At 42.7% G+C, this 26,245-nt stretch overlaps 1 protein-coding gene across 2 annotated transcripts; it reads left to right on the top strand.

Annotated features, from left to right (window-relative positions):
* The first annotated feature begins 534 nt into the window (after window positions 1-534).
* On the top strand, window positions 535-23,517 carry LOC133955565 (LHFPL tetraspan subfamily member 3 protein-like). 2 transcript variants are annotated; one of them, XM_062390463.1, is made up of 5 exons: window positions 535-783; window positions 920-1,723; window positions 19,407-19,643; window positions 21,403-21,432; window positions 22,190-23,517. In XM_062390463.1, the coding sequence occupies exons 2-4, from the start codon at window positions 1,297-1,299 to the stop codon at window positions 21,417-21,419; spliced, it is 681 nt and encodes a 226-aa protein (XP_062246447.1). In that variant the 5' UTR covers window positions 535-783; window positions 920-1,296; the 3' UTR covers window positions 21,420-21,432; window positions 22,190-23,517. The 2 variants fall into 2 exon arrangements, with proteins under 2 accessions (XP_062246447.1, XP_062246446.1); XM_062390462.1 differs by having other exon boundaries at window positions 535-787.
* Window positions 23,518-26,245: the final 2,728 nt, after the last annotated feature.

The following is a 26,245-nucleotide window of genomic DNA, read 5'->3' as shown; positions in this document are numbered from 1 at the left end:
AGGTAGTGTTTAGAAATGATTGTATGTAGTTTTTTTTTACTTCTATAATAGTGAAATGTGCTTCTAATTCTGAATGACATGTCACATCACATCACATCATCCTTTCTGGGATAATAAGCAGAGAGATGAGAGTTGAATATATCATTTTGGGGTTGGTCTCCTCCAAACAGTCTTATGTAACTGAGAGATTTACATCCAGTACTCTCCCCAATTTCTTTCCTCTTACGATGATTTGTTTTATCATCATATCTTGAAATCATTGCGTCTTATTTTTCTTTTAAATACACAAAATTAAAGGGAAAAAAGGTATTCAATGCTTATACTACTCAGTAATGTGTCGCCTCTGTTTGCTGAGGGACACCATGTGCAGCATCACGAAGTATTACATAACCTCCTGCTAGCAGCGCAGCGCCTCATGGAGCAGAGCAGTGCGTCTTTAACACGTCAGGTGACGCTGACATGAGGATGACGATATCGTGTTCGAGAATTAATACATCTGCTGTCGATCACTTCCACACTCTGATTATTTACGAATGCTGTAGAAACGCATTGGTGTCGTCAGCTCGGCGCATGTTGACGCAGCGGTCCCCGGGAGGTGTGTGTCACTGTTTGCACGGACAGACACGCACATCACGGACTGCGTCTGTGTCCCTCCCTCCCTCCCTCCTCCCTCGACCCATCTATCCTCCTCCTCCTCCTCCAGCATCACTGACAGCCCGGAGAGCAGCCACCACCAGGAGGGGTCTGTGCTGTTTTATCCCTGAGTGATCGTCTCTTTAACTCGTAGGTATGGGGCCTAGTTTATGTGTTACCATCCCGCTCTGTCGCCAAACCCGAGCGGGGTGCAGCTGTCTGTATGTGGTGTGGCTGTGATCGCAGTGAATAACAAGGGCCTTTTGTTTTCCCTGTGTTCTTGCAGTCGGCGGCTTTCCAAGGACATCGGTGCGGCAGAGATGTGCACGTCTGGCGGCTAGACGGAGCAAGTGGGAGCGTGTTTACATCCAGAACACTTCTCAGAGTAAGACATCGGGGGATCGGCGACCCATCCCGGCTAGCAGCGCTCAGCTCCAGCCTCCATCGCCCCTGCCCCACCGCCTGGCTCTCGGATGCGACGTCATGAGTTGATCGCGCCTGACAGATGTTGCATGGTTGCGGTTGCGCGGACGTAAATCAACCGCTTGTTCGCGCTGTTTTCGGGGTCGTTCGGTAAGAAAAACAACACCGTGTGCTAAATGTCCAGTCCTCGCCCTGTGATCGCACACATCGCAGCGTTCCCCCAGTTTTTTTCTGCGTAAAATGATCCCGGGATCCGCCGCATCAATGCTACCCTCTGCCGAAGCCGCGAAACTCTACCAGACCAATTATGTCCGCAACTCCAGTGTCATCGGTCTCCTGTGGGCCATCTTCACCATCCTGTTCGGCATCGTGAACGTGATCATCTTCTCGCAGCCCTACTGGATCGGGGATGGCATGGACACGCCGCTGGTCGGCTACTTCGGCCTCTTCCACTACTGCATCGGGGACGGGATCTCCAGGGACCTGGACTGTCAGGGCACCTTCACCGAGTTCGCCGCCATCCCCTCCACCGCCTTCAAGGCCGCCTCCTTCTTCGTCGGGATGTCCATGATGCTCGTCTGCTCCTGCATCGGCTGCTTCAGCCTCTTCTTCCTCCTCAGCACCTCCACCGTGTACAAGATCTGCGGCTGGATGCAGGCATTATCAGGTCAGTGCCTGTTACCTCCAGGGTGAGGGGTGATTCAACTAGTTCTTCGTTCTTATATATATATATATATAGGTTTATACCGTATACATAGTTCCAAAGACCTTTATTCTATAAGATGTTAAGTTTTAAACACACCATATCCTACTGATATATTGTCTCTCCATTTTTATCTCTCGGCCTATAACTCTATCTCTATATGTCTATCTTTACCTCTCTATAGCACTATATATCTCTCTGTCTATCTCTCTCTCTCTCTTTCTTTCTCTCTCTCTATATATACATATATATGTATATATATATTGCTATCTTTCTCTATGTATATCTCTCTAGATTGTCATCCATATACCTCTTTACATCTCTCTGTGTCTATCTCCCTATCAACCTCTCTCTCTCTCTTTCTTTCTCTCTCTCTCTCTCTCTCTCTCATGTTGAAAGATAAAATGCTTCTGTGTGGCCTATTTTTTCCTGTTGTGTATTAGAACCATTGAACTCATAATCAGTGGGATTTATTTGAATGTGCTTGATCAGTTGATCAGATAAATGCGGTGAGTGATGAAGGTGGAGAGTGTTCAGTATCTCTGTGGGAGCTGTCTCTACAGACAGTGCTGTCCATGGTGCTGAAGTTTTGCTGAGACAATGACAGGTGTCATATTTAAGGGGCCAACCAGTGAGGGGGGGCCCTTATTACTATATAAACTACAGGTATGGTCAGAAATAAAATGTTCCTCAGCTTATTTTTCAAAATACACCAAAGTCTTACAGTCAGAAAATCTTTTTTCAAATTCAACACAACATCATTCATGCAGCTGAAACCTCTGAGAAGTGGATATTTCTTCTTCCATATTGGCCAGAGACGTTGGTACTGTTTGTTTGGTTCATATGATAACATTATTCAAAACCATAATCCTGCAACACTGCTTGTATAAGGAACTTATTATTGTGCACATATAAACAGTGGTGTTGTTCAGAGGTTTGGACTTCTGGACCCTCTGTATGTGGCTGAAGTGAAGGTGAATTGTCTTTTCTAGTTAGTTACCTCCTCTAAGGAGGTTAAGTTTCTAACCCTGTTGGTTTTTTGTTTGTTTGCTTGTAGCCAGAATAACTGGAAGGATTTCCACAACTCTAGGTGGAAGAATGCTGTATGGGTCAGGGAAGAACCTATTACAGTTGGATGCAGATCCAGTTAAGGGGGCATCATTTTTTTTATATCCTCTAACATTGTGATATAGGGCGTTCTTTGATTTTTGTCATTCTATCCGATTTCCCAAGGAATAATTCATGGATTTTATAAAAAAGGACCAGACATATTTAGAGGATTTGTATCTTTGATGCAGCTTGATTGAATATGAGGGGACGGTTGGGCCTTGGCAGAGGTTGCTGTTAGTGTATCTGCAGTTTTTCCTTCGCCAACAGGTCTCAGTGTGGTGTATCAGAGTTTAGGGTTGTTCACATGTCATAGAGGTCAGCGTTTCACCTGCTGGCTGCATTTTGTCTCTCTAGCTGTGGACTATAATGTCGTCCAGCGTGAGTGCAGGCCTCTGTCGTCTGAAAAGAGTCAAAATGCTTCCAAAGACTGTTCTTCTCAGCTGCACCAGCGGTCGCAGCAGCCGGGTTTTCCTGTTCACAACCAACACAAACGAGGGGGATTATTTGGAACGACTCCAGCTCAGTGTGTTATGTTGGGCTGAATTAATGCAATAAGCCTGCCTAATGAGGAGACTGCTGGGGTTTGTGCTTCTGCAGCACAGAGATGAAAGCGAAAGCCAAGAGGAGAGACCCTGACCAAGACAGGCTGGCACAGGGATCCCTAATGAGCGAGGTTGGCTGCTTAGCGCTGTCAAACATCATTACACTTACCTGAAGGTTAAAGCCACGCTGCCTTCACTTATCGGCCCTGTGGAGGACAGGTGGCCCACTGGCATCCCTAATGGGCCCCTGACTGTCAGCTGATGTTTTGATGAGGAGGTACAAATCATCAATATGCTTGTGATAACTGCCACAATATGTGTATGTGTGTTGCTCCCCTCCTCTGTATCCCCTATTTCCCCCCCTGAATCGTTTTTTGCCTCATCTTTCGATAGTAAAGCAAAATGAAATTTATATTCACACAGTGGGTCCAGCCATAAGCTGTCCTCCCTGCTACGAGACTGGTGCAAGGACGTGAATGACACAGTCAGTATTCAGAGCACTGCTCTCTGCTCCCTGGCTGTGATCTTACTCTCTCCGCTTCAGCAATCATCATCACTGGTTTTCTTTTTTTTCCACACGGTGAAACAACATTTCCTGACTTTTATTTGTCTCTGAGCAGATTTACATTGGGGCAACATGTTGAGTAAAAGGTCTATTTCATACACTTACATAATATGAAGGTCATACTCTATAGATACTTTCAGACTTGCACTGAACTCTGCAGATCCTCTGTATTTTCTTCGAAGGAGGTGTATGTGTGAACACAAATGTTCCAGAGAGAGGCTCCAGATTATCTGCGGATTTTATCTGTCTTGCCTCCGAGTATGTAGTCCGTAGAATTTCAGGAGAAACCGATGTGAGAACGCAGGAATCTTCGCAGCAGAGTTAATACGTCACTTCCTACCTCTTCCTGCTGCGCCCGGCTGCTCCACCTCTCGCCTGAATAATGCAGAGGAATTGTTGCTGTTGTGAACGCATCTGTACAGGGAACCTCCTGCTGCGTTGCTGCGGGTAAAGTCAGGACCCAATTATCCAGATCTACCCAAACTCTGAAAACAGGCTATGTGGAGGCCAAGACTATATTTATATGGGTCAATTACGTATAAACAGGCCAATGTTTTTCATCTAGATTATTGGCAGTGGCCTTAAAAAACATCATGTGGTGATTTATCTTAAAATGAATTAAATGCTTATCATTTCTTTATAAGTTCTCAGTTATATAAAGTCAAGAGAATCATGAGAAGTATTTGCATTTCTTTAGATTTTTTGTAAATAATGAGCTCACATTTTTTCTCTGTCACAGTCCCATATATATATATATAATTTAGGTCATGCCTCTGCTGCAGGTTTCACAGATCCCCTTGGGTTGAGGTCAGGAGGTCGTAGATAAACATTTAACCACATACAACAAATTCACGCCATTGCACAGAGCTCCTCAGTTCGTGTGAACACGCACACGTCTCAAGCATTCTGCAGGGAGAGAGCTCTCTGCGAGGCCCAGGTCAAAAATGTTAAATGTTTGATGAGGAATCAAACAACCAGGGCACAGGAGGATGCTGAAAACATCGACCACAGCCAAACGAAGCAGAGTGCACAAGTGCTCCTGCGTCCAGGCTGCCCTAGATGGACTTGTGTGTTTCCCTATCTCCCTTTCCCGCACCAGAGCTATTTCGGTCCGTGCATCCATCTGCTCAAGTCCACGGCTTGCAGATGCAAATATGTGTTTGTTTCCGCTGAGCTAAGCACAGCAAGATACATGATGCAAAAGCAAGCCCCTTCCCTTCATCTCTGTCAGTTACCCTCCCATGAGTTCCCACCCCCTGTGCATGTCGACTTCAACAGCTCATTTTCACCCTGACCCCATCATCCCCTCTATTTTCACGTCTTTGCATCAGTGAGTACTGTACAGTATGTGCTGTACATTTCCCTGTTGCTGCTGTTCTACAGGGGTCTGCACGCCAATTAACTGGGAAGACTGTGAGGTCAGTGATAATTACTTCACAGCTTTACACCCAGTCTCTGTCGGGTGCCGGTGCTTTTCTCTAATAGATGGGATTGTTTCTTTTTTTTAGAAGGATATGAATCACACCTGTGAATATGTAGAACGCAGGCTTTGTAAAGTCAGCAGATAAAATATGCAGACTGAGGGTGACCTGTTGGAAAGATACGGACTGCACTATAAAAAAAGAAATATCAGCAACCAAATTTAGTTAAATGGTTAGAACCGAAAATAAAAAAAGCTGTTTCAATTAAGGTGACTAATTGTGTTAATATAAAGTCATATTCTAAACTTGGTTTTGACAGTTTTTATTTTTCAGTGTGTTTACAAAGGATCGCTTTCCTAGAATTAATAGGAAAGCAAAATTACAAAATCTATTCATCCTAAAAATATTTTTAGGATGAATAGATTTTGTGTATCTATTTGGGTGTATATACTCTTATACACCCGAGTGTATCTTATACGCTCAGGTGTATAAGATACACCAGAGCTTTTCCTACTTTGACCATCCAACATGTCTCTCATGCTGTTGTTATATGACTTTTTCATTAATAAAAGCTGCACCAACACATGGATGATGGTAATAGTTGGTGATTGTTGGTTTGTTTGTTTGCTAATCAAACAACGGAGCAGACTCCCATGAAACCTGATGGTAGGATGTGGTAGAGCTCAGGAAAGAACGTATAAAAGGATTTTGTTTTTCATTTAAGATAGGGTGTTATGAAACTTGTTTTCCATTTTTCCCAGGGAATTATTAACGGACATGTTTGAAAAAAATCTGGTATGTTTACGACATCTTTAAGGGGCCGATCTATTGTTTGTGAAATTGTGTACAGCTTGATTGAGTTTAAGGATACTGTTGGGCCTTGGTGGAGGTGTGCGCTCTACTGAGTGCCAAATCGTTTTATGTAAAATTATGCTTATTATATTACCTAGAGTTTCCAGGTACTTTTTCTTTGAGTTCATGGTTTCAGCTCAGAAACTGTACAGTACAGCATGTACTGTAGTTCAACAAGGAGTCCATCTTCTGAGAACAGCTTGCAACTAACTACTGTCTGATCTTGATCATTACATTCTACCCTCATAAGAACGCCATCTGCGAGCGTCCCTGTGTAACTGAGGAGACACACAATTCAGCTGTCGCAGTCATTTCAATAGATACATCTAATTACGGCTGGAGCTATAACTGCTTCACCAAAATAGAGCCTTGAAGAAATCCGTTAAATTTTTTTTTTTCTAAATATTAAAATCAAACAAGATGAATCGACACGTCAAAGTGTATAACTTTGTTTTCTGAGAGATCGGGTCAGTAAGAATATGAAGGAGTAAGAGAGATGAAAAATAAAAAGAAAAGAAGGGAGGATGATGTGAGGGGACAATCTAAGGTCTGGGGGGATAAGGAAAGATATCTCCGTCTCTCCACCTCTCTCCCTCCCTCTCTCGCTGTTTACATTATGTGTGCCTCTGTGGCTTCCTTTCACTCCCATGGCCCATTAGCTCTATTGAGAGGCTGGTTCTGAAAGGAGCACTAAAACCTATTTGAATGCAGAGGTGGAAAGTGGTGGCGCTTGAACACGAGAGCGGCCATCACGGAGCTGCACTTTCCACTGCAGCAGGAGCAGACATGCGAGCTCCAGCTCTCCACAGCTAATGCTACAAATGAGCACCATGTCTGGATCCCCTTTCCTGCCTTAGATTAGTGCTTGACTGAGGGGAAAGGCTGATGCTTTTGCTGTGGTTCTTGTGTTTGTTTGTGTGTTTGTGTGTTAGTGCATGCTTCACATATTAACATTCAGCTCATTCAGGAGAAATGAAGGAGCCACATCCTTTGTCTCCACACTAATAACGGACCCTCCTTGCTTGGGGCTTGGCTAAAGTTTTGACCGGATGCATCCTTATTGAAAACAGCGTTGTCAAATCCCAAATCAATTGGTTTGTGCCTGTGCATAATGGGACCCCAGTTGAAAATATATGAAAATGTGAACTGATTCTTCACATCCTCATTGAAGTAAATTCATATTTAGTTTTCGACTCATTCAGTTGCTGTAGAGACATGTTCATATCAAATATTGGGAATCATGCTGGTTTAAAATATGTTATGATTACATAGACATTGTGCGTGTTACACACAGTAATGTAAAGGGTATAATATGTGGAAGAAATTATACACATATAAATCCTAGTCTGTCCTTTGACTGTCTCACTGTGCACATCCTCTCTGCACAGTGTCTGTAAAGTGATAATGAATGTGCAACACTGGAACGATTAAACTTTAACAACAGGAGGCCAATCGTACCTTTTTCTACTCTTGATGCAGAGCAGGGAGTTGTGTCTCTCTGCAGCGCGTCGAGTCAGACACCCAGTGGAGCAGATTGAGTACCACAATGAGACAACCAAGCACTGTTTGCCTCTTGTTACAATGAGGTGCATTAGCTCTTTAACTATGAACACTGGTGAGTGTGTCTGTGATTGAGAAACTGGTCTCATATTATTTTATGTGACAGAACAAGGCCACGAGAGTGTGAAGCAACAGAAATGTAAATCCTATGCTGGGAGATGCTCTCAAACCCAAAATAAGAATGGGGGGGAATGCAAATCTGACGGCCATGGTGGCTTGACGCTGGCGGTCAGGTGGTGCAGAGAGGTGATGTCAGTTGCTTTGGGATAACTGCAGAGCTGATCTGTATTCTCACCAGGCCCTTTTCACAGAGGTACACCGACTGAATGTGCTGAGCGGCCGTCTTATTCCCATCAAAACCACTGGACACGCAGCCCTGCCTCGTGAACTAATCCACACGTCTCCCTGCAGGAGACCCTCAAAGGGGAGAGGAGGACATTTTTGTCGTTGTCGTGTGTCTTTCAACCTGTCGCTCTTATTTTCTCTGCTTTCGTTCAAGATCTCAGAGCGATTAACATTCTGTCCCGCTCTCTTACCCGTTCACCTCACAAACAAACAGCCAATCTGTTTTCAAATCACCTCTGCATCAACACCCTGCACACTCCTGTGTTTTCGAAGTGAAGAACCACACACAGCCAGCCGAAGCATCTAATTATAGCCGTCGGGAGGCACTGGGGAACCATCAACCATGCAGCTCTCACTATACTGCTGACAGCAAGAGAAGAGGATGAATGGATCCACTCCACATGCATGTACTCAACATGTTTTTAATTGCACATCATGGCCCGGGTGTTCCAGCAGAGGAAGAGCTTCACATGCACGGCCATGTGCTGTTTTATAATGCGCATCCATCGATTCACGGCTCATTTGCAAATTCAGAGAGGTTGGTATAAATTAGGAACCTCGAGGTCATGTTGTTAGACTTCAAACCAAACAGATCGATGGCCATTAATTAGCTCACACTTTGAGCTCAGGTGTAGCGCTGTGTGAATACAAAATCGAAATGTCAGCCAAGTCGTCATCGTGACTCCCCTGTGTTCCTTGTTGCCCTGCAGGGTGCAGACTATAGATTCAACAGAGTTAATCCCCCCCCCACACTTCACCTCAGAAGTGGCCTGGCTGGAGCCGGAGGAGAGGAGGCAGCTGATTTAAACCAAAAATAGAGAGATAAGGTGGGACAGCAAGGACACTGTGTCCCATAAAACATCTTTTCATGCTGTATTATATAATCACCATGACCAGCTGCCCAAAGTACCGAAGTACCACTCCTCCTGTTTAAAAGCTCATTGGCCATCGTCGCCAATGAATTAGCCTGTGGTTGCAACAGCCAATATTTAAGGTCTACCGGGGTAACTCGGTCTCCCTGCGGTCGTACACTGTTTATGTTCTGACTAGTTTCTTTCATCACACGAAAACACACAAAAAAAGCAAACAGATATACTTCTTGAGATGTGATTGGTCGAACTAGAGTCAGAAACCAGAAGACATCTGACCCCAAATCCTTGTCCCTCGCGTTCAGATAACATATATCCTCATTGGTGGAGGTTTATTTATTTTTGACTGAATACTTTATAATTCGTATGTCATCCTCCTCTCCACACGCATTTAAAACAGTTCGACACATTGATTTGAGTCTGTTACCGGAGTGTGGCCTGAAGCTCTATTACAGCATTAACTAAATCCTTTAACTTTAATTTGGATTAAACTGTTAATTTTGCTATTTTGTCGCTGCAAACGCCTCAGTCCTCATCATCACTGGTTTGGTGCTGTGCTGCAGACCCAGTGTCTGAAGTGAGTCTCTGGTGAATACTGCTAATGTTAACTGTTGACTGAGGCAGCACAGTCCTGCCTGAGCCGTGGCCTCCAGTGTCTCTGAAGTGTTGGCCCAGTCAGTGTTTTCACAGAGTATTTCAAAGGCCTCTTTTGATCCCCATTGCCCTTGCAAGTCTCTATCCTCTGTGGAGGTACAGGCTGCATCTGGATCTGTTACATAAGCACCACCCCACCCCACCCACCCCGGCCTGACTCGCTCTTGCAGTGCTCATGGCGGTTTGCGCTGCACTCCTCTTCCTCTACAGCAGCTCCCTCCAACCTCTAACTCTGCAGTGCCTCCTCTGCTGTAACATGACATGATGCGTGTATTATAAGGGCACATGTCTCTGTCACCTGAGTTAGGTCATGGTCCGTGCTTGAAGATTGCTCTGCAGCTGATGAAGTTGATTATTAAATGTCACCTAAGGGGGGAATGGCTTATTTTCATGGGCTCTTTCTTTGTCTTATAAGAATGCTAATTATAGAGCAGTATTATGTGTCACAGAATCAAGGAATGTGCATTTAAAACATTTTTTATTTTGCTATGAGAATGTGATTGTCTTTTCTGGATGAGATCCTGAAAATATGTGGACCCTTTTTTGACAAGCATGCGGTGTAATCTGGATGTAAAGCTTAAGTGGCCCATGTGGTAAACGGTGATTATGGCCCAATGACCACAAAACAAATCTGGGCCACCTTTGGTTTACATGCGGTTGACTTGTGGCCCAGATCTTCCAAACGGGAGCGGACCGCCTAAGTGCCATCATTCCACGCAGTTGGTGGGCTGGATGTTTGTGTATGTGTCTGTGTGCAATATATGTCCTCATTGGATCAGACATCAGCATAGGCAAGTGCTAATAGCGTTTAGACAGCATGGGTTATCAAACGATGTGATCACATCCGTCAACATTCATTTACATTTGTGCACGAAAGACAAAGAAATTAGCAAACACCTCCCAAAAGTGACATTTTGCTATATGACCAAAGTAGGACGGTTTTTAATTTGAAATTAAACATTTCTTATTATGTGTAGCCTGTTCCTGTTCATATTTGGTTGGGTATTGAAAATTCTGCTTGTTTAATTGATTGACAGTTTTTTGGCTGTTGCAGTGAGTGGGTGGTGATAAAGACATTGCATCCTTTTCATCCTCTTCTGTCAGGCACTGAAGCAGTAGACAAAATAATATTTCTAAAGCTCTTGTGAAGCCTTATTCCCTGTAGTATAGCTCAAAGTGCCTCTTGGAGCCTGCAGCTACATCATAATTTGCAATATGCTATTACAGGAAGATTATTTGCAGCCCTGCAAGGTGGTTAAAAAGTTTGGTATTATTTTGGAAAACTTGTCTTGACACTGAGCAGAACTGATTGGATGAAACAAGCTTGCCACTTCTGATGCCTTTGAAACGACCTGATAGGCGAGCTGTGGGCATCGTGTGCTCGCCGTGCAGAAAATTGCAGAGGATTGTTGACAGAGTGGGATGCGGCGGATGCCTGGAAGCTCCTCGCTCCCGCTGCTGAGTTTTGCCAGCAGCCGAGGCAGGAATAGAATTTGGACGGCAGACAGCTCATCTCAAGATACCTGCTCCTCATCTCCTTCTCGGGGAGGTAGTTGGAGTGATTTATACGTTTTTTCTCTCACTCCACTTTCTGCCGTACACTTGATGCTTAAGAAAACATTTCTAAGGGCTGTCTTTGAATTGCAGCTAGCTGTTTAAAATGTGTGCTCATCTTCTTTCTATATGTGAAACGGAAAAATCCCATATGTTTGTCATTATATTTTTCTCATCCAGCCACATAAACTGCCACAGATTATAAAACCATCAATGCGACTGTAATACCTTCTATAAAAGCCCTATTCCACCATTTTGAACCCCCTTTTCTTTGATATCTTTCCACTCCATAAACCTGCAGATTAAAGCAGTGCCACATTTTCACAGTCCATTTAGTCCCACTATAGATCATCCACTCTTAATTGCCCCATTTATCTGAAAGTAATTATGCCATATCATCGCGCTGGTCTCGGGCCATGTTTCTTGGGTACTTGCCAGAGAGATGTCCTGATTGTCCAGAGTGAAGGGGAGGCTGATGCTGCCCACTCCTAATTAATGTCTGGACCGGCCGCTGAAGAAGAAGATTGGATAAACCGGCCACGGCCTGTACCCTCGTCATTTCGCAGGGGGGGGGGGGGGGGTGCGTCCCGTGGGTGCATTTGGAATCCTGTTTTTCGTGCTCATGCTGTTAAAACAAGAACAACCAGCTGTGCCGTCCTTGAAACTTGAGGTGATTTTGTATCACTTCCATCTCTTCTTCCGGATCGTGCCGCTCGGCGTTGGGGTGCTTGTCACCAGTCATCCGAAATACCCGAGCCACACTGGCACACCTCAACACTCTCTGAGATCAACAACGTAGACAACAAGCATCGGGGAACATCTGGGTCTTCAGGGGGGGTTAGATCACATTACTGTTCTGATAAAGAACAGTCTGACACTGCGGTTTTCTCATATTTGGATGTGAGTAATAAAGCTGCCGTCTCTTCATATCTCTTTTTTTTTGTTGTGTGGGCTCCCATCATATCCTTACTTTGAGGTGTACTACAGTGCCGTGCCTTTTCGAAACCTGACTGTGTTAATTGTCCGGAGCTGAATTATTCCTTTTCATTAGTGAGTCCACTTTAGACAGTTCTACAATATACCTTTTTATTGTTTGTGTGCTGGATGTTGTGTGTAGAGCTTTTTCAAAAGAGTCTTTGGTGCAAAGTGAAGTTAGACAACTTTATGTTCATCCTACCTGGTTTATCTGCAGTCAAGATGTTAATGTCATTGTTTTTAATAGTATGACACTGAAAGTTTATTTTGTTGTTCAGTCTGTTCAGTGATTGACATAATCTTCACACCCAAATTCACAACTTATGAAAATGAAAGCTCTCTAAATCAGTTTGACATAAAGCAGTGGAGCAACAAGACAAACTTTATTTTAATTTTAAAGCAAATCTCTAAAGAGGAAGTGAAGATTCACACATGCGACACAGTTGAATGCCTGTGTCAGTCTGATATAGTGAAATAAAAATAATCAGATTATCCAGATGACCTGGCAGGACAGATGTTATTGGCCGCATGCTGCCAGTTTTGGATGCTGCTGTCGTTTAACTGAGGACATAAGAGAAGATTCAGCTCTGTCCGATGATTGTGAAATTAGTATTGAAGACATAAAGGGACCCTTTGAACTCAAGTGGATGGTTTCTACCCGCATTCAGGTCACTATATCACCTGCGGGAGTGTAACATTATCTTTTACATTAAAGCAAACTTACCTCTGCATTGTCATGGGATGCCCCACTGGGATACACACTGCAGGCTATTCCCAGAACGTCTGCGCTGGTTTTTCTATTTGGAAGCTGACTCTTACCTTAAATGCCGCTCACCAGAGAGACTGTCAGCTCATTATTCATCAACAAGATGCGTCTCTATAAGAAGTGGAAAGCAAATGACGCATGACTAATGGGTATATTTGAAACCAAGATGGAATCTCTCACGTCTGGCACATATATCTGTGTGTGTGTGTGTGTGTGTTGTAGACGTGGATATGCATATTCAGTGGAAGATGGCAGAGTTTGGCTTGTGCATCTGCCTAATTCAGTTCGACACAGCGATTGAACTGAGAGGAGAAAATGTGATGCACAAGGACTGTGGGAGTTGAAAAATGGGAAATTCCTTTTCTGCTGCTTGGATGTGCTGCAGATGCGTAAATGATGGAAAAAGCGGAGACTATACAAAAGTGTACATTTCCATCTGCCATCCCGTGCAGTCAGTGGCATGCGGACACACACTCAGACAGTGAAGCCTGAAGCAGATGCTCTGGAGGTCAGATTAAAGTCTAGTCATCTACATTATTTGATTGTGTGATTTATTGTCCTCTGTTCTCTGTAAAGCTGATATTTAAATCCGATCAAGCTGCAGCTCTGGAGGTCACGCTGGCCCACAGTCACCTATACACCACTTGCAAATGACGCACAGAGATTATAGAGGGCCACGGGATTCTTCTGGAAATCAATGGGATTTAGTTGTCTCTTTGGGGAAACGAGCCCATGTACTTCTGCCAAATCTACCGCCGTCCTACCGTTGTGCACCATCTGCCGGTCTGGCCTCAGACTTCCCTGTAGCGCTGTTTGCACCTAATCTGCCCTACCTACAGTCTCTTACATAAGCGGCCGTTAGCCAACCAGCACTTCTCGGTCCGGTTTTCTGCTTGCATGCTCCCCGTCTTCCCAGGAACACAGAGAGGTGTATGAGGAAAAGACGGAATAAAGGCTGAGAATAGCTCCACCGAGGTGCTCGAGCATATGGTAACCAGTGCTCATGACGTTAGGGTGGTGCTGAGTACCTGCGGGCGACCATACGTACGGTTTGAGCATGGCACCCTACATGGGCTCTGTCTCTCACCATATCTCCTGTCTCTCTCTGTGTCCCTGCCTCGTCCTGCCTCCCTGATGCATCCTCTCCAGAGAGAGAGACGGCAAAGCTGAAAGGGAGGGATAACGGCATCAGTAGATAGCTCGATTCCACTCTCACTGACAGCTGCATTCTGTCAGGTGTGCTGCTATTTCTGTGGACAGGAATTGGAGCAGAGCGTTCATTACTTCAGTGTGAATCTCTGCTCCAGTGCCACGTGAGTGAAGCCTGCAAATACTCAGCGATAAGGACTTCAAATCCCCCTGTTTAGTATTATAAGCATTCAGAAAACAGATGATAACACTTAGTATTTCTAAGTATTTATTAATATTTAGTATCCGATTGCAATTATAACTCTTGTCGGCTGATAAATTACCTAAATTAGTGATCAGTTGTCAAAAGAACTTGCAGCTCCTTCTTTTTTACCAAATTTCCCACATAAATATCAGTCAATTATCAATAGCGGGAAAAATGTAAAAACACTTACACATAATGTATCTCACAAATAAAGTCCTGTATCAGAATCCAGATCCAGATCTCCAGCTAAATTTGATAGTAACTCAATTCAAACCAACACAATCAGACATTCAGGTTCTGAACTCGGTGACCAATCGTTTCAGCACAAATAGACACAGAGGACACATGCGCATGAGCCAAGTCAGGAGAATGTGTGGATACATATAAATAAACATGATATACAGGTATTCTGTGTTGGCATGGTGACAATATTGGTCTGAATTTCCGTCGGGATTAATAAATTAGACATCTATCTATCTATCTATCTATTGTTAGTCTGATATTTTTCCAAGACATTTATCTTGTGTTGTTCTTTCACATTACTAAGTAGAAGTGTAAAGGGATAAAGACTATGTTACATGAGGACAGGGGGTCATTGGCTCAGAAAAACATGAGAGCCTCTGTCGAAAATGACTTAACGTGCTTTGTAAGTGTTTGCATTTCAATTTTCTGCATTTTCCAGAATGACCTGAATGTTGTGAGCCCCTGACCATACAGCCTCTTCACGTATTACAGATGTTTTCATTGTATAATCAGTCTCTTTTTTTTTTAATGAAGCTCCAGCTGTGAGGGACTGACCTAAAAACACAATATTTTCTTTCATCCGTTATCTTGGTCTTGTATTGATGTACTATAGCACTGTATATTTGATCATAGTTTTGGAAAGTAATTCATGGTAAATGGACTGGAGGACCTAGGGACCAAACCACCGACCCTCTGGATAGTGGACGGTACTCTATCTACAGAGACACAGCAGCAACCCTTAATACATATACAAATATTTATATATATGGAGAGAGACATATTTATATATATATTACATATTATATGTTAGAAGTTTCATGGTTACTTCTGGTACTTTGTATATTTTGTACAGACTGTATGTCAGTATTGTTGTGTTTTCTCCTATTGATTAAGCCTCTCCTTATGTAAGTGGATGTAACACAATGCTGAAATGAGCCTGTATGGATTAGTTGCCTCCAGACTGAGCTCCTCCTGTGACCACATGCTGTTTCTGGAGACAGGCGCGACATATGTAGCACCCTCTGTTGGTGGAAGCGTGGCCAGTGCATCCCTCTGCCAGAGACGTTCTTCAGGGTTTAGGTGGGGATAATGCGCGGCAGTAACTGTGACAGATATTACAATGCTCCTGTATCTCTTCTTCTTTTGGTCTCTCTCCTCCGATGCTATTGGCGTTTATCGGCTCAAACCCCTTTTATTCGTCTTTTTCCTGCTCCCTCGCTCCCTTTCTCTTCCTCTCTCACCTGCTCTACAGCTCTGTGAGCTTCTTCTCTCTCCTCCTGTGCATCGATGATATATTCATGACGACGCTGATTTGAGCCAAAGGCATTGAGGAAACACACAGAAGTATCTGGAAGAAGCTTCTTTGGCAACTGTATCAGGAGGGAGAGAGTATAATATGTATCAACTCACACGCGTTTATTATGGTGCTCCCTCTGTTCAGTGGATCTTGTTACATAAACCTCTATAATATTCATAGTGTACTAGCTTTGAGAAACAGGGCTGGTAGGAATTCATCCTTATTCTAAAGGGAGACAATTTATATTCACATCAAAACAAATCCATTTTCATTTCCAACCCCAACACATGGAGGAGAAAACAGAACACACAGACAGCTTTTGCCCTTCGGTCTCCAAATAACATTAATGTTGACTGATGAGTTCTGCAGATCAGCACCTTCCCGACAGAGCCGAAAGCAAAATCCAGCACTTGGAGAGGAAGATTTGTCTCTTTTCATCTGCACTGACTTCAGCAAACTTCCCCTCGGAGTTACCAGCTGTTGACCAAGATTATTATAGTGCAAACTGTTACTCAAACATTGCTAAACAAATAACAACAAAAAGTCTGCACATGCTGGGAAAACACAGCCACTGCCAGAGTCTGATTTGTCCGACGGCTTATCAGGGCTACTTAAAGGGAAAGAGATTTGAAAATTAAGTTGTAATTTAATGAAAATTAGGTCCTGAGTTTACACTATGTGTCATTTAGAAAATCAGTCTGTTGCTTGCATTAATATGAGGACTGTTGAGCAGAAAGAACCACCTGGAGTTGGAGGAAATTGCCTCTTTTGTGGTTGAAATATTTGGTGTTGGTCAAAGTGTGTGTTAGGTTTTTATTGATCTTATACTCGTCATATTTAAAAGGAAAAGTTTGGATTGCCAAAATTAAGCTGACTTTCCCTGTAATTTTCTCAAAACTGTCTACTGTAATTCTTCTTATTTGGTCACCATGGCCTGAGCTCAAGGGTAATATCCTTGTGAATGTGATATACAAGCACTGCCTGTAGGGAATTTCATTACATCAGGCACAATTCACTTGGACTCAGTGATAAACTGATTCACTTTCAGTGGTCAAAGGTCACGTTGGCCTCGAACACATGTTCTTGGCCTCTTGAATGTGATGTATCAAGACCGCTTGAGGGAATTTCTTTAACTTTTGATCAGTTGTCACTTGGACTCAAAGATAAAGTGAGTATGTTTCAGTGGTCAAAGGTAAAGATCACAGAGACCTTATATGAATCTGGGGGGGGGAAAGTACGTAGAAACAACGAAACTGCATTGGTTGGTGGAGGCATTCAACAGTGTAGTAATTCTAGTTTTCGGTTTCTGGACATATAGTGAATTTTCCCTTGTGAAATGAAGACTGTATTCTTATATTTACATTCGTTAAAAAAATAAAAAACATATTTCCTTAAATTATGACTTTATGCTGGCAATATTATGACTTTATTCTCAAAATCTCTGAGTTAGTTTTTCTTTAATAAGGCCTTTGAGAGTCCTTCGATTTATCCTGAATCCTGTAATCACAGTTGTCGGCCGTCATACTGGTCACAATGTGCATCATGTCCTCAGTCACACTGTAGCAGCTTAATCGTGTGCTAGAGTCAAGAGGCCTGTGATACTGTATACTGTACACAGCGCTCTGATGGGCTGAGTGACAGATATATATAGTAGTGAGGGCCCATCACGTCCTCTCAAGTGAACTGAGACCTGAATGAAAAAGGAGTGCTGCTTGAATCAGGACATAAAACCAGGCTTTTACCAGTGTGGCACTACAGTATATGACAAATCGTTTACATGTGGTTTGCTCACATAACTATAGGAACATATTCTGTGTAAAATGGCTGAGAATGGCCTGTTGTAGAGTGGCTCATTGAAGCCCTGCTCCATCCATCTATCTGACTCAGAACGAGCACCTGAGTCCTCTCTCTCTGAGACACCGCGTGCAGATTCATTTCTTATGACAGTATGAGCGATGAGGAAGGTAGAAGAGGAGTCTCAGGGATGCTCAGCTCCGTTAGGTACGCAGTTTGTCTGCAGCATGTAGGACTCTGTCATTTTTCTCTCTTTCTCTTATTCTAAACACCTCCCAACACCCACCATCTCTCAGGACCGTTAAAGACTGCAGTGTGACCAAGGGCAGTGTGTCAGCTTTATACACATGTGTGGGGAGCGTGAGTGAGCATAAGCAGAGCAAATGTTTATCACATTCGTTTGGGAAACTTTTAATTAGCCTGAAATCATGTGACACGTCTCCACAATCCTCCACCATTTACACTACCTCCCAGAGATTTACCATTTCTCCCTTTGCTTGTCATTGCCTCTGCTGGCCTGCGTCAGTATGGCGGTCAGTCGATTCCAGCCCATCCACCACCCCAGCGTCAATCTGCAGACCCGACAGGAGGGTTAAAGATATATGCTCATTTTGCCTCCTTTAAATTAATGTAATCTTTTCTGGGGAAGTGATCAGATCAGATCCCAGACACCAAATTCTGCAAAAACAAATTTCAAACGAGTTGTTTGACAGAAATATGTTTTACATCTTTTTCTTACTCGTAGCAAATGTTGCTTCCCATTATGTGACGACTCATGTCATATCTTTTTTTTCAGTTTTTTTTTTATTTGGCTCTTAACTATATAAACATTACTGTTAGGTGTATAAAGCAGTATAAAGTATAAAGCATAGAGCAGTATACAGGACCTTGTGTAGATAATATGGTTAACAGACTAGAGTAGTGTTCAAAAACCTAAACCCTATAGCACATAAACAAACAGCATTCAGGGAGGAAAGTGTTTGTTGGGGGATAGAGACGCTGGTCCATTTTATTAGTTTGTTTTATTATTAATGTGCAGTGCACTATGAATAATGTGCACTCAGCTTCTTTTTCCAGGTCCTCTGCTTTTCTGCTGCAGTGTTACCTCAGAGCAGAGCCTCATCCAAAACTGAAGATGAGAGAGATTTTACCCCTTGGGCAAAAACTTCGAATGAGGAGGGTTTAGTAAAAAATCCGGAGAGGGAGAAAAGCCTGCAAGACTGGGCACAGTCTTTTTATTTTGTGCTGCTCTGCCGCAGCATCACCTCAGAGCAGAATCTCTTTTAATGTGAAGATGAGACTGATCCATATAGAAGATGAAAGAGATTTTTATACTTTGGGCAAAAACTGAGAATAAGTAGATGCGATGTATTCAAAAATGATTTCTTAAATGCAAGAGTGAGAGAGAATCCACAAAGTTGTGTTAGAAAAAGAAAGACTGAATATAATCCTGAACATTTTATTTGAAGACTGCTTGTTTCACTTACCTATAAGAGGAGATATGAAAATCTATTTGACTAACGCAACATAAACTGGACATTATAAGGCTGGAGTTTCCAAATTATCATTCTTTTTCTTTATCCCCATGAAATCTCATTATCCCTGCCCTCATTTATGACCCTGCATTTTTCTTCCCACACTCTTTCATCCGCTCTCATCCCTAACTTCCATTTTACTCACTCCTCCGCTCTCTGCCTCCCCCTGCAGGTGTCTGTCTGGTGCTGGGTTGTATGATCTATCCTGACGGCTGGGACAGCGACGAGGTGCGGAGGATGTGCGGGGAGCAGACGGACAAATACAGCCTGGGAGCCTGCTCGGTGCGCTGGGCCTACATTCTGTCCATCATGGGCATCCTGGATGCGCTCATCCTCTCTTTCCTGGCGTTCGTGCTGGGGAACCGGCAGGACGGACTCATGTCAGAGGAGCTGCTGGCTGAGAGCAAGGGTGAGGAGGATGTATCCAGATCTCAATATGGATCAAATGTGATGTTTTATTGATCTCCTTTGTAAGAGATGTTCCTCTTTACTTCTACGACATCCTGAAAGACAGAGCCAGTTGGGATTCAGTGCCACTTAAAAACATTAAAACCGAACAGCTACACTTCTGACTTATAGCTCCACCAGGGAGGTTGTGGTTTCACCGGTGTTTTGTTTGCTGGTTCCTTTGACTGTTACGCTAAACCTACTTAACCGATTTCTAGCAAAAGTGGTGGAGGGATGGGTTTGGGCCTGGGAAGAATTACATTTTGTTGCATTTTGCTGCTCCATTAAGGATCCAAAACCAGCAGGTTATTCTGATATCAGGCCTCAGTGCGCCACTCAGAGATCTATCGTACAGAGAGGTGACGTGATGATTTAGTCATGAAGTTGGTCCGTCTCAAACTGAGATCCCTGCATACTGTATGCAGTTCTGAGTCACTGTCACAGGCCTACGCTGTGACATGTATATGTATATGTCCAGGTATGTGTTCCAGTGGGAAATGGGATTAGTATGTTAATGGTGTGTAGCCTGTAATAGAACCAGACAGGCATGGACATCCAGCATTACACGATAAGAGGAAGGGAGAAAGAAGGAGAAGGAAGGAAAGAAGGGAACGTGACTGGAGTGGCGCTCAGTTAGGTGCATCTCTCCACCCAGGCCCCACAGTCCCCCTTAATTCAATTAAGCTGCACCATATTTCACAAACTCTAAATATCAGTTTCCTAAACATGTTAGGTTTTTTTCATCATGATCCATTTATTAATGGGAAATAAACCATCAGACAGACAGGGGGCTTAAACAAGCTTCCTTTGAAGAGGTAATGATGGTTCCTCAGTTTGGTATCACCCTCTTGTTATGAGCAAAATATACATGTAACATCAACAGGGTGACATGTTTGATCATCTGGAGATGCAGAAGTTATTATTCTCGACAGAGTCACATAACCATGTCTCAGAGGAGATGCCTGAAATTTCTATTTTTTCATCCTCAACCCCCGGTGACCTTCAAGTGACAAATATGAGATAAAGGGACGAAGTGAAAGAGCTTATTTCTTTAGTTCTTGCCTCCCTTCATTAGCTGCCTGTTAAATTTAGGATTTATTTTATAATTCTTTTACAGCTTAGCACAGTCTGCCCTCAGAAAGCTGCCACCTCCCTATGCCCCTAGTCATAATATGTGATCTTCCAGCCAACACATGCTGGTAGAGCTCCTATAAGTCAAGGCAGGTGACTGAGGGTGACCAGGGCCGACAGCCTCTAGAACTCCTAAACTGGGGCGGTTAGACTTGGTAGCACTTTTCCTGTTCTTAAATCATTGCTTAAAACATGTTTATTTTATAGGTGGAGTCTTTTAATGCCGTGTTTTGGAACTGGTTTAATGTTGTTTTTTTTTGTTATCATTCTTTTTTCGTCTTGTTTTGTTCTTTGTTGTATAATTCCAATATATTCGTTAACCTTGGATATGTACTACATAAATAATGTGCATTATTATTATTATAAGTATTATTATTATTATTATTATTATTGTCTTGTATTGTATTGTCTTTGAGCGATTAGCTCATCCCTGATGCCATCTACTGGTGACTGGGTGAAGCACAATCGACCTCTGTGAGGACTGCTCATATCTGACAATGTGTGAACAAGCATGTCTATTAATAGCTTGACCGTGAGAACCATGTTGTGCACTTTCATAATTTTCTCTGGGGTTGTGCTTTATTTCACAGAGGGAGGCAACGCCTAATCAAATCAACATCGTAAGTAAAAACAAAACACCCAACAATCCATCTTGAAATGATGCACTCTTTCTCTATTAAGGTCTCAAATTGTTATTTATTAAAACCATCTCAGAGTTGAGAGGGAAACTCACTCTTAAGTGGAGATGCAAACAACTCACACTATTTTAAATGAAGTTAACTAATTTACTAGTCAAGCTTCAGGAACTGGGTAATGTCTCAACCAGACCTTTAATCACCTTTCAAGCCTACATGGTCCAGGTCAACCCATCACACTCCCTTTTTCCCCTCATCCGCTTTCTCCCCTTCCCTTATCCTCACATCCATTCTTTCTTTTCTCCTTTCTGCAATCATCTCCACATTCCTTCTTCCTCTTCTCCTTCTTTCCCTCATATCCTCATCCTCTTTTCCCTTCTTCCTTCATATCTTTATCCTCTTTTTCCTCCTTATCTCTTCTCTACCCGCATCCCTTCATCCCCTTCTCCTTCATTCCCTCATATATTCATCCCCTTCTCCTTCATTCCCTCATATATTCATCCTCTTCTCCTTTCTTCCCTCATATCCTCAACCTCTTCTCCTTTCTTCCCTCATATCTTCATACCCTTTTCCCTTCTTCCCTAAAAGCACATCCCTCCATCCTCGTGGTTTAGGGTTAAACTGTTAAACTGTTTTTTTCTTCTAAAAAGTAAAAGTAAAACTGACAAATGAATGCATGGAACGGAAATAAAACGCAGGTAATGGTGACTCTCCACTTCTACTTTCTCTGTCGTTCTCTCAGGTTCCTGAATCTCCATGTTCGTTTTCATTAAGTCCCTCAACATCCTAGAAAGTGTGGAGGCAGTCCAGGTCTGTGGAGGAGAGGAATACCGTTGAACCAGCCAGCCTGCCTTTCACATCTACCTGCCAAACTAAAGCAACCTGTGTAACCCATGCACCCCGGAAGACCACCACAGTCCCTTTACGTCAGTCCCAGTATTTAGATGGAGCCCAGCGCTCTCTTATGTCATTGTGTCTATATGGAGCTAACCCTTGCACAACATCACATAGACCATGGCAGGGGCAGAGACTGTTATTCTGTTGAGATGTGTATGGATGACCCACCACCGACCTGAGAAGGCACAGGGTCGACACCTGCAGTACGAGCACAGATCCACACGCATACACATGTGCTGCCTCACTCATGTCCACACCCATACAGTACATTCAAACACTACATGAACCAATTGTATTGACAAATATTAGACTATGTTAACACTTAGCTGTGTGTATCAACGTCCGGACGTGTTTCCTGTTTTATTTGTGAAAAGAAGAAACCGCTCCGTTTCAGAAAAAATTGTGTTGCTGTAAATCTATTGTGTTCCATGTGTACGGTTTGACAATAGAGTGAATGTTTTATTTTCTTCTTTTGCTTGAACACTCCTTGGTTCCTCCTTATTTACTAGGTGAAAAAAAAAGATATTTAAAACTGTTTTATAAAAGAGTATCACCCAAAAGAGCCAAAAAATGTATTTGCAAAGTATGTACAGTGAATATTAAAAGATGCTCTAGAAATTTTAACAAAAATCCATTCAACGCCCTGCTAGCTAACTTTGCACAACGCTTCAGTTTAAGAACATAAATATTTTATAGTCTGTACACTGTGATGAAGGCTATTAGGACTCTGCTGCAGGACTCGTAGCTGCTGTGTGAGTGTGTGTGTGTTTGAGTGCATGCTCTTATGTGAGTTTCTGCGTGAATGTGTTGCGTGCAGTCGTTTGTCGGGCTGGCGGACCGGCCTCGCACGCAGTCGTCCCGTTGCGTAGCTAAATCTGTCTCCGTCTTTCTCACTTTCTGATTCTCTCTCCTCTTTGCTTTGTTTTGTTGGGACATACAGGGTAACACAGCGGAGTAATTGAGTGTTGTGTAAAGCGACAGGCGTGCCGGAGGATTGAACTCCAGTGACAAAGGGTTAGTATGAGGCCTGTCCCAGCCTCACCTGTGGATATGATGTAAATAGATATTCTATAGATACCAAACAATTAGGAAACAAGGAGATGAACCTACAACAATTCAAGAGATTCCTTTAAGACTATATTAACACTTAATAAAGGTTTTCACTGTAAAACACTGCTGTGAAGTTTGTTAATTTGTTAAGGGACGGGGGTGCAGTTGTCATCTGGGTTCTGAGAACATTTCAGTTTAGGTTTGAAGACTAGAAATTAATAACAGCACTCTTGCATTGCAATCTTAGGGTGTCAGGTTTGAAGACATGGAGAAAGACTAGTCAGGGAGTGTTGAATGAAAGACCTGCTCTGAGTTACTTGTTGGACTTGGCCCATACTAAGGACTGCATTTCATTTAAAGTCATTTTACAAATTGGTGATTTAAAGTCTCTCAAATTAATGGAAGTGCGTCACCAAAAATGCAAAATCAATCAATAAAATTTTCTATGGCCCATATTCTGAATTCCAAGTTTGTCTCATAGGGCTTAACAAGCTGCAACATCCTCTGTCCTTAATCCTCAACAAGAGTAAAGAACAACAACAACAATATTGCTGGGGGGAAAAACACACATAGAAACCTCAGAAAAAGCCACATGTGAGGGATCCCTCTCCCAGGACGGACAGTCAAAGAGTTTTTAATATAATGGAAAGGTGTTTCAATGTTTCAAGTATTTATACATAAGAAAATGTCTGATAGAGATAGTGTTATATTATAACAGTGGTGCTTTTGTTTGTGTTCTAGGTGGGGACAACATTATGGCTTATCTCTTTTAACAGCTCTCTCTATATGCATGCAGATAAATTATTAATACAAGCCGATAGACAAAGAATTTCGGTCAATGTGTTATATTTTTATTAAAAACTGGTCAATGTGTGTTGCCATCCTCAAGATAAAAGCAAAAACAAATAAGTACAAATATAAATATATACATAATCGGTTGGAGATGTGAAAATTCCCTTCAGATTTTATTATTATTCTTAAATTTTGATTAAAATTCAAATATTTCATTTTAAATTATTGCATTACAAATACAAAGTATTCAAACATGAAATATAACTTTCTCTCGGGCCCTTTAACTCTGACTTCATGATTCCGAGAAACCTTTACACAGTTGATGAAAGAAATGCCGTCTCTCTTAGAGATAAAATTGCTCTGAGATTAGGAGATTGACCTTTAACTCAGAAGGGAACACAAAAGGCTTTTAATCCAAGTCACACCTTTCGTCCACAACACAGAGAGGAATGTCCCAGAGAGAGAGAGAGAGAATTAAAATCCTACCACTTTTACCTACGATTGTTTGTATCTGGTGCTTTATGAAAGCATGGCAACAACCAGTGTCAGTGGTTCAGATCTGTGATCTGGAGGGGGGAAAGCACATTACTCTTATTCAAAGCAATCAGTGCTTTCAGCCAGTTCAGCTCTCAGTTCACTGATTAGTTTTGTGTGGTTCATTGTCCTCATGGGAGCCGTCTCAGTTCTCCACAGACGGGGCACACGGGTTTGTATGATTGCATTTCACTGTATCTCAATAAGTGGTACATTAAAAGGCTGCAGTGCCTCAAGGGCAACTGGGTAATTGTTGTTCCTTGTTGTCCTTTATTTCCCTTGGGAAAAATAAAGCATCCATCTATCTACCGATTTGCTAGAAACATTTAGTCACCTATGTATTTATTCGGGATTAGTAAACTCAGACTCTACAGGTTAAACCCAGGACAGGATGAGGAGTAATGAATGATAGAAACACCTGGGTACATTTTGAGGAAGCAGTTGAACTCAGACAATGAAAATTCCAGCATGGGTTCACGTTGACACAGTCCAGAGAGATTCAATCAGGTAGTATTAGAGAGCCCATCAGTGGGGATGGACCATGGATGTGTAGGATGCTTTTAATGACTCACTGAATTATAATGGTACTTAGCGTATTTACAAACTCCTTTTCCGAGGGTCAAAAAACCCACAAACACCAGCTAACATCCGGGTTTTGTCGGCAATTGGAATGGATTCAATCTGCATTTACAACCTTGTTAGTAGACAAAGGTTTTTAATTGGCTCCCATTGGCCGTGGCGGAAACATGACACTAGTGTGAACAAGCTAATTAAATAAACAAACTCATTTAGAACTAAATGAATGAATGAATGTAAAAAGTAATAAATAATAAAATAAAAAATACAGTACTGTTTTTATTTTTTCATTTTTCAAATGTATCTGATTATTTATTATACAATTGGCTATTTATACTATATCATGTTTTTTCCTTCATAGTTAAGCCCAATTCATGCTTCTGCATCACAGCTTCACCGCAGACGACGCGTAGAGCCCGACTTCGTACACAGACGTGCACCTCCAAAAAGATAACTACGCGTTGAGGCGACCCAGAGAACAGAGCTGCGATTGGTCCGCTTGGTAGCATCGCATCTCCGGCAGACTCACCGCCATTTTTGAATTGAGTTGAAGAAACGAACTTGGACAACGTCTTTCTTTTCTTCATGGCAGTTAAGAAAAGGAAGAAATCCTCTTCGACACCTATCAGCTCCAACTCCAACCCGATCCGCTTGGTAACACTCGCCATCGTTCTGAATTAAACAGAGACGCCAGGCAGATGCTAAACAAGCAGACAAGAAGCTGGAAGACTTTAACACCAGCATAGAAAGTTGACTGCCACTGGAGTTCTGGTGTAATTGAAGCTGAACTCACACACACTTGTGCTCAACTATAAACGCTGGGTCCAGTTAGAGCATAGCCTCAACACAGAAGCAAGAGTCAGCCTTTATATATAAAAACACACACTGTCTCTTTAAGATCTGGACGGGGCGGGGCGGTGAAAGCGGGATTCAAACGTGTAGCCCCGCC

This window comes from Platichthys flesus, chromosome 6, assembly GCF_949316205.1.
Source record: "Platichthys flesus chromosome 6, fPlaFle2.1, whole genome shotgun sequence".
NCBI lineage: Eukaryota > Metazoa > Chordata > Actinopteri > Pleuronectiformes > Pleuronectidae > Platichthys > Platichthys flesus.
Note: the sequence above shows the minus strand (reverse complement) of the source record. Positions and strands in the feature narration are given on the sequence as shown.

Coding starts and splice junctions, on each gene's coding strand:
- LOC133955565 (XM_062390463.1), top strand. CDS start 1,297: ATGATCCCGGGATCCGCCGCATCAATGCTACCCTCTGCCGAAGCCGCG. Junction 1,724..19,406: donor CTGGATGCAGGCATTATCAG/GTCAGTGCCTGT, acceptor CTCCCCCTGCAG/GTGTCTGTCTGGTGCTGGGT.